Raw genomic sequence first — 8755 nt, 5'->3', positions numbered from 1 at the left:
GTGGCATATATTTAATCATATGTGAGTGTGATACAATTTTAAAAGGGTAGTTTATAACTACCGCAAAGAAAGACACATTTTCAGGTCTACGCTACATTTCATTGTTAAAAAAGTTTTTCTTCGAGCGATAACGTCCAACTCCAACGAGTTGGCCTGCCTTTGCTTTCAACTCCACCCTTTTTGCCTAAACTCCAATGGGTGACGAGATCTAAGAGAAAACAAATCACACAATTGGACGAGAAGGGACTGTAGTTTTAAGGCGCCCCTGCGAAGTAGTCAACGTATTGAATAATGGGCACCTTGAAACCGACAGACCTCAGTTGAGTGTGGGGAATCAATCTGATTGGTATCCTCAGCTCGGCAAACCCCGGTCCTCACGGAGAGAGAATAACTTAACGGAGATACACTCGAGACTACAACACCATCACAGAAGACAAAAGAACGCCGTCTTTTGATATAATTATTTAATTTGAGTTTTGAAGAAGCTCGATGAAAAGTCATGAGGATTTACAGACTTCAGTGTAGTAGCCAAGTAAGTGATGCAATATGTGACAAGGACTCGGAAGGAATTTCAAATAACTCTTGGCCACATCTTTGTGTGAACTGAAAATCGATCAGCTGCTGTCTAGAGTAACGCACAATAAACGTAACGTTGTGGAATAATTACCTGTAAAGTGTCTCAAGCGGAGTGTAAGTAGATTCGGCAATCCTCCATTTTCTCAAAGAGTTTTGGGAACTGTCTTGGAATAAGGAATGCGTGAGAAGAAAGTGACCAAGTGTAGAAGTAAAAGATTACCCAATACGTTTTCCGACTAACTCAAAACCATAAAGAAAACGAAATAAAGGACTGCATTTTGGGGGGATTTTGCCGTGAGAAGGAACTGCGGATCTTGGTGTAGAAAACTTTTTCATTTTTTTTCGAACAGAACAAACATTTGGCTGCTATAATGGCGGTGAGTAGAACCTGGGAGTGGATTTGGATAACGGGGTGCGCGCTGGCCGTTTCCCTTGTTCAACCGTGCGCGAGTCAATATCATGGTGAAAAGGGCATTTCGATACCGGAGCATGGGTTTTGTCAGCCCATATCCATCCCTCTCTGCACGGACATTGCATACAATCAGACCATCATGCCAAATCTCCTCGGTCACACAAATCAGGAGGACGCAGGGCTAGAAGTCCATCAGTTTTACCCCCTCGTGAAGGTGCAGTGTTCTATGGATCTGAAGTTTTTCCTGTGTTCAATGTATGCACCTGTTTGCACGGTTCTGGAGCAAGCCATTCCGCCATGCCGTTCTCTGTGCGAGCGCGCACGCCAGGGCTGCGAGGCACTCATGAATAAATTCGGTTTCCAGTGGCCCGAGAGACTTCGCTGCGAGAACTTCCCCGTGCACGGCGCCGGGGAGATTTGTGTCGGTCAAAACACATCCGACACAGACATACCTACCTCGGACCCAACTCCAAACCTGCCCGAGCTAATGACTTTACCTCCATTCATTCCCCGATCAGCTCAGCCCTTCTCCTGTCCTCTCCAACTCCAGGTCCCTGCCTACCTCAACTACCATTTCTTGGGAGCAAAGGACTGCGGAGCCCCATGCGAAGCAACCAAGCCCAACGGACTGATGTATTTCCGTGAGGAGGAATTAAAGTTTGGTAAACTGTGGGTGGGCATTTGGTCTATTCTGTGTTGCGTCAGCACCCTGTTCACTGTGCTCACCTACCTCGTGGACATGAGGAGATTCCGCTACCCTGAGCGACCGATCATCTTCTTGTCAGGCTGCTACTTCATGGTGGCTGTGGCCTACACGGCAGGCTTCCTCCTGGAAGACAAGGTCGTGTGCATAGACAAGTTCAAAGACGACGGGTACAAGACGGTGGCCCAGGGCACCAAGAAGGAGGGCTGCACCATCCTCTTCATGATCCTCTACTTCTTCGGCATGGCCTCGTCCATCTGGTGGGTCATCCTGTCTCTCACCTGGTTCCTGTCCGCCGGGATGAAGTGGGGTCACGAGGCCATCGAGGCCAACTCTCAGTACTTCCACCTGGCGGCGTGGGCCGTGCCTGCTGTGAAGACCATCACCATCCTGGCGTTGGGGCAGGTGGACGGAGACCTGCTCACCGGCGTGTGCTACGTGGGCATCTACAACGTGGACGCCCTGAGAGGCTTCGTCCTGGCGCCCCTCTTCGTCTACCTCTTCATCGGCACGTCCTTCCTGCTGGCCGGCTTCGTGTCGCTGTTCCGGATCCGCACCATCATGAAGCACGACGGCACCAAGACGGAGAAGCTGGAGAAGCTGATGGTTCGCATCGGCGTGTTCAGCGTGCTGTACACCGTGCCCGCCACCATCGTCATCGCGTGCTACTTCTACGAGCAGGCGTTCCGCGAGCAGTGGGAGAAGACCTGGCACACGCAGACCTGCAAGCGCTTCGCCGTGCCGTGCCCCGCCCACAACTTCGCCCCCATGACGCCGGACTTCACGGTCTTCATGATCAAGTACCTGATGACCATGATCGTGGGGATCACGTCCGGGTTCTGGATCTGGTCGGGGAAGACCTTGCAGTCGTGGCGCAGGTTCTACAAGCGGCTCAGCAACACCAACCAAGGAGAGACGACCGTGTGAAGCCCCGAAGAGGAGCGGGACGAGGGTCCGGACTGGAGAGGAGGGAAGGAGGCTGAGCATATCTCTGTCCGTCTCTGGACAGGATGATGGCGTTAGGAACTCCCAAGGTTTTCCCTTCAGGCCTAGCAAGCCAGCCAGGCTCTTGAGTCTTGAGTCACGGCGAGGGATGTAAACGAGGCTAGGTCGTTACCTGACTCCTTGGGACATTGAATGAACTCACGACTGAAACTTTCAGGACCGTAGTAACGGCAGCCTCTGTCTACGTCTTTCCATAAATGCTTGATTTTTTTAGATTTTTTTATATGCATATTGGAACTTGGAGTTGTCTTATTTGAAAAGAGACAGGACCCATAAAATCCACTAGCTGTGGAAGCCTTTATATGTTATCTTTTTGTTTTGTTTTTCTTCATTTGAAAAGCATGCTTTAAAGTGAATACATGCATTTTGCCCCATTTTAAGCCCCACCCAAACAATTTCATGTACCAATTTTTGCTATGTGCTGCTGATTTGATTTTACATGAGCTTACTCTTTGCTGACAAGCGTCACCAAACAGCCATGTGGTGTAGACCAAATGAGCTAAGACTATAGGGTTGAAATACGCTTGTGGAAAATTGCAAGGATCAAGAAAATGCCCTCGTTTACAGGTCACTTATTTTGTAAATATACACTCTTTCAAAGGAACATATGTATTTATAAGAAATATAATCTTGCTGTTTTTACTGATTTTCAATGCTATACGGCTTGTATCTGTACAGTTTCACAAAATAAAAAGCTACCATTTTTAACTGTGCTGTCCTCTGGGTCTTACTGGGTAATACTAATCATATGAGGCATTCAGACACAGAACTTGATATTCTTATGGTTACATTCTAGGACATAAGGAGCCCCCCTACTCCATTGCATGTTTACAGGTAGGTTAACTTAAGTTTGGGGTATCTGCAACTTGACTTCTCAGGTTCCTATACTCACCTGTAACTATCTGCTCAGATGACACACATCTCCTGTCCTTTCCTACGTGGTCTATAAATCTCCTTTCAGCTGTGTGATTGTGTTTCGCCCCAGTGGGTGTCATATCACTGCTCTGTTGTCTTGCAGTAGGTCAACTATGGTCTTGGACAAATACCTTAGTGAGATACCTACAATCTGGTAGTTGATCAGAAAACAAGCATGACATCTGACTCTTGGGATTAGCTGGAGGAAGCGCGGTTGAGCCTCCAGACCGCTGAAGTCTTTCTTACCTGGAGAAATGTGATCCTCCTCTTTATTTTTTCTCCCACTGCTCTTTTTTTCACTCACCACCTCCTTTTGTTCTGTTTCTGAGCTCTGAACGGGGGGGGGAAACAGACTTTATTAAGCATTTTCTCATCTTACACTGTAGAGAAAACCCCCCCTCACTGTGGGTCCTCCAAACATCTTTTCTTTTTGAATATTTGTAAAACAGTACAATTACACCTGGATTTTTCATCTCAGTAGGCAACCGAGATGAAACCAGTAATCCACTGAAGGTTCTTGCTTTTGTCCTAGAAGATTTAATTGTTGCCAGAATGTTTTTGCCTTTCTTCAAGAGCTATAATTTGACGGGAGAGTTGATCCATCAATAGAAGGTTCTGTTGAGCATAAGGTGCCTACACCCTGAACAGAGGCTCTTCTAAATGTATGAATCACAGTGGATGTCAGTCTTTCTACCTACTGGTCTTTATTCTGTATAGAGAACACACGTCTCTACTTTTCTGTATGCTGGTATATCCTTAATAACAGATCATTTCAGAAGAGGAGATTTCATATACTAACCAATAATTATTTTAACCTTGAGAATTTTACTTTTTAAGTTTGAGACAGATTTGGGTATTTCCCATGGTATGATTCAGATATTCTATCACCCTACCTCCCCCTCCCCTCTCTCTTCTTACTCTCTCTCTCTCTCTCTCTCTCTCTCTCTCTCTCTCTCTCACACACCCTTCCCCCTCTCCTGGCTGGCCCACATCTGGTAGTGTTTTGCCACTGTGAGGTGTCCCAGGCTTGGAAATGCGATCCCCTTCAGGCTGAGTCTAAGCCCAGGCCCAGGACCCTGGGACTGACAGAGCTGAGTCTAAGCCCAGGCCCCTGGGACCGACAGAGCTGAGTCTAAGCCCAGGCCCAGGGACTGACAGAGCTGTCTAAGCCCAGGCCCCTGGGACCGACAGAGCTGAGTCTAAGCCCAGGCCCAGGACCCTGGGACCGACAGAGCTGAGTCTAAGCCCAGGCCCAGGACCCTGGGACCGACAGAGCTGAGTCTAAGCCCAGGCCCCTGGGACTGACAGAGGCTGCGTTCACTGACCTGACCCCTCTCTCTCTCTCTGCTTGCTTCATCCTGCCTCTGGTCAATACATCGTCCCCTGCCCCCCTCTGCCTCCTCCACACCCCCTTTCTCCCCCCTCTCCTCCCCTCCTAGGGCCTCCATGAAATCAGACTCTCTCCAAATAAATATTCTCTCTGGGCAGTAAAGAACTCCTCTTCCTGCAGTGCTAAACTCCTTTTTTTCAGTAGTTTGGAGAAAGATGTAGCCTATAAACTCCCATTGAAAAGTGAGTGTATTTCCACTAAGTGGAGCATTAAGTTGTCCAATCTGTTCTCTGTGTCAGAACTTCATTCCAATCATGTTGAATTAAACTTTTTTTATTTATGTACATAGATTGTTTAGTCTATGTTTAGAACAGTGAACAATTGTACACCACAGTGTATTAACAATCTTGCATATTGCTAAGATGTAGACTTTTTTCGACAGTTTAAGGTGAATAGACTCATTTAGCACTTAAACGTAAAATATTAAATTTGCAAAGTATGCTGATTGTAGAAGGAATGTACATGTGGAAAACGAATCAATATATATAGTATATGTGGTTAATGGCAATGTTCTATAGGCACTGGTGTGTAGCACCACCTGCTGGAGAAATAAAACATTTCAAATGACAAATACATCAACACAAAAATTCAAACACTAGATTTTTTCACATTTTATTTAAAAAACAAAACAAAAAAAGTGATCATCCCATAATTTCAAACCATCTGCATCAACGTTCTTCTAAGATAATGAATCTGTTGCAGTGACATCATTGCAGGGCTACATTTGTTTAAGTATTCCTAGATTGGCGAGAGCAGAGACCAAGATCATATATAAGCAATATGACTCTGGCTCAGGAACACTACAATCAAACAGCTGATTCAAAAATGCAGGATAACATGAAACAGGATGTTTATCCTAGATCATCTTTACCCCTTGAAATGGACTGAGCAGTGTAGAACAATGTACACGCACAGTACAGAGTACCACTATAAATAAAGGAAACCACCAAGTATACATAATGGATTACACACAAATACTGAATACAAAATATACAAGTTAAACACAATCTCCTTTACCATTTAAAATCTTAAATATGTAATTTATCAATGGCAGTAAAATGGGGAATTACAAGATGTTCTCACAAGTGTGTTTTGTGTCAATGGGAAGCTCTGTGAAGTGTGAAATAATCTGACACAGAAACAGCAAGGCATTCTTCAAATTCTTAAGGACACACCAGAATGGTGTAGTCTTATTACTTAAACTGAACCCTCCATATTGTTGATATGCTAACGCATAGCAGATATCTGCATTGTCGTTGATGTACATGGAAAAACTTCCACAGCAGTCTCTCAGTAAACCTAATAAGCAACATTAACTTGGGTAAACATGAAAACAGGGAACAAAGGCTACTGTTGAAAAAGCACACGCGGTAGCATTCAGAGCTCGATCTGGAACGTGTCCGCTATATCAAACGAGGTAGAATGCAGCCGTCACTGCACACTCCATATGGGATCTCATAAAAGTGAAAAAGGCTACAGCAAGTACATCTGATATGTGTCTCTGCTACCTGCACAAGCTGGTAACAGAGACACTGCCTCTGCAAATGGAGACCTTAAAAGTGTTGATCTGATCCAGATGGTTTGAAATAAGAAAAGAAAAATCTAAATACATATAAAATCAAAATACAAAACGAGAAAAAAATGCAGCTAAGTCTAATCATTCCAGAGCCCTCCAGTCTGTTCCTGGTATACCTCGATGACATCTTCATCCTCCATCCCGAGCTGAAAGTCAAAGGGGAAAATCAATTGCACACCGACAGCAGCAGAAAAACACAGAGAGAAGATGATTAATAAGGTTGGTTATTAGAGTTTAATAATCAAACAGACTGATGGCACAGATGGGGCTGGATACCTCTTTGGGTGTTTGGTTGTCTGCAATTCTCTGTCCCTCAAACAGAAACCTAAGAGAATTCATAGGAACACCCTAAAAGAGTTTCACAAAGTTTATTGATTTGAAGAGCCGTTGGCAGTGCCATAATATACAACACCTTATTTTCATACAAAATTATGATATCAGTTAAACAAACCTGTCTTTGACTGTATGACTCCTTCAGTTTCTTTAGATGTGTTGTCATTTTCACTTTGAAGTGAATTTCACTGTTATCCTGAGGGTAAAAAACACACACTGGCAACTGACATTTCTTGCATTCTGAGAAACGTGAACGGTTGAATATGTCAAAATGTTTCATGAGGGGAAATCCTTGACAGTTAGAGGTAGCGTAGTTCTTCTATGTATATATATATTCAAGCATGTGCCTAAATTGTAGGGGCTAAGAGGCTTAATTCTGACCTGATCCAGCAATACGCTACATCTGGCAGTCTACACACTATTGTGATACACATCTCGTGGGTGTGAATGAAAATCCCTCTGCCTTGTTACAATTCTTACCTGGCCAATAACTTTTAATTTAATATATTCTCCATCCTTCTTCTCCCCACCATCTTGGCTTGAGGGCTTTGTTTCCTAAATGAAAACAAATTGAAAAGCAAACACGAAACAAATCATTATCTTATTTGTAGCACAGCAATCTTCCATTGTTGTTGCCATAAGTAAAGAGAACATCAGATAACTGCGCAATCGGACAGAATTGGGAACTACGGCGCTGTCTACTAGACACACAGTGCGTGTTAGAAACGCTTCACAACAAACAAGGATACTGGTTACTTGCCAACAACCGAGTCGATGATTCTCGGAACAAAAAAGCTGTTCTCTGTTTCGGCCACCAGCTACCTCTCTGCAGTGCTAGCTGGCGCATTAGCGCTAGGCTGACATTACATTACTGAAGTATTTGGCTAGCCTAGCTACAGTACTACTAGTCCTAGTTTAGCAAACTATCCTAGTCCCTGGTCTCCTCTGAGCCAATATCCATTTTACCCGTCAAAGTTGCGAGACTAAAAAAAACGATCACCGGGTCACAACATCTCTGCTAGTAAGTTAGTGCTAGCGGTTTAGTTATCAGAGACTAGGAACACAGTTAAGCCATGCTGCTGACTGTGTGAGGCAACTAGGATTGTAAGAAAACCTCCCAAAACTGACAAAATCCCGCATACTTCATGTAACTAGTACACGAGTTGGTTATCTGTTACTCTTTGGCAGATATGCTGCTTGCGTTGAAGTTTTAGATAAAGCCATGTTACAGACGCCTGTAGGCTACAACTATAATATGAAACGATTTGTAGTGTTGTTATTGAAGCGTCGCAATATGGAGCTGGCTAGCCGCTAACGTTAGCTAGCTAGTTAGCGATAGCGGCATGGCATTACCTAGTGCTATCTATTCTATAGTAACACAAACTTTGTCTGTCTAGTTCGCTTTCAATTCACTGAAAAGCACAACGCTGATACAAACGAAAAGTGTCTTACCGTATCAGACATGTTATTCTTGGCAAGAGGCTTCTTATTCAATAGCAACGTTTTGTTACGATGTAAACACTGACTCGGGCATCTGTGTCTTCTCAGCCACATCAAAAGGGGTACTTCCGGATCTACCGGGTTTTCAAAATAAAAGCGTTGTTGGACATCAGGCTCCTGCAGACGGACAGCGACAAAATCGAGCTCAGGTTGGTGTACGCACGGAGGAAGGCCGCTTAGGCGTAGAGGCCTGGGCTAATTAGTTGGGGATATGGATATAAAAGTGGGCAACAGTAGGCTAGATGCTCATGTTGTTCAATGAAGCTGGACAGACCTACGCAACCTGTGTGAAGGTATTTTTGATTGATTGATTTGTTCACTAGGGGGCGCCATTATCATTTGCAT

The 8755-nt window shown here is 44.5% G+C and overlaps 2 protein-coding genes across 2 annotated transcripts; one reads left to right on the top strand and one right to left on the bottom strand.

Annotated features, from left to right (window-relative positions):
* The first annotated feature begins 364 nt into the window (after positions 1-364).
* LOC136965872 (frizzled-7-A-like) lies at positions 365-3390 on the top strand. Its single transcript, XM_067260156.1, has one exon. The coding sequence runs from the start codon at positions 948-950 to the stop codon at positions 2616-2618; it is 1671 nt and encodes a 556-aa protein (XP_067116257.1). The 5' UTR covers positions 365-947; the 3' UTR covers positions 2619-3390.
* A 2207-nt stretch (positions 3391-5597) lies between these two features.
* Positions 5598-8466, bottom strand: LOC136965873 (small ubiquitin-related modifier 1). The gene is made up of 5 exons (XM_067260158.1): positions 8363-8466; positions 7391-7465; positions 7029-7106; positions 6854-6925; positions 5598-6723 (listed from the first exon to the last, which is right to left on the bottom strand). The coding sequence occupies exons 1-5, from the start codon at positions 8462-8464 to the stop codon at positions 6655-6657; spliced, it is 396 nt and encodes a 131-aa protein (XP_067116259.1). The 5' UTR covers positions 8465-8466; the 3' UTR covers positions 5598-6654.
* Between the last annotated feature and the right edge of the window lie 289 nt (positions 8467-8755).

Source organism: Osmerus mordax, chromosome 22, assembly GCF_038355195.1.
Source record: "Osmerus mordax isolate fOsmMor3 chromosome 22, fOsmMor3.pri, whole genome shotgun sequence".
Taxonomy (NCBI): Eukaryota; Metazoa; Chordata; class Actinopteri; order Osmeriformes; family Osmeridae; genus Osmerus; species Osmerus mordax.
This window is presented reverse-complemented; position numbering and strand designations above follow the sequence as displayed.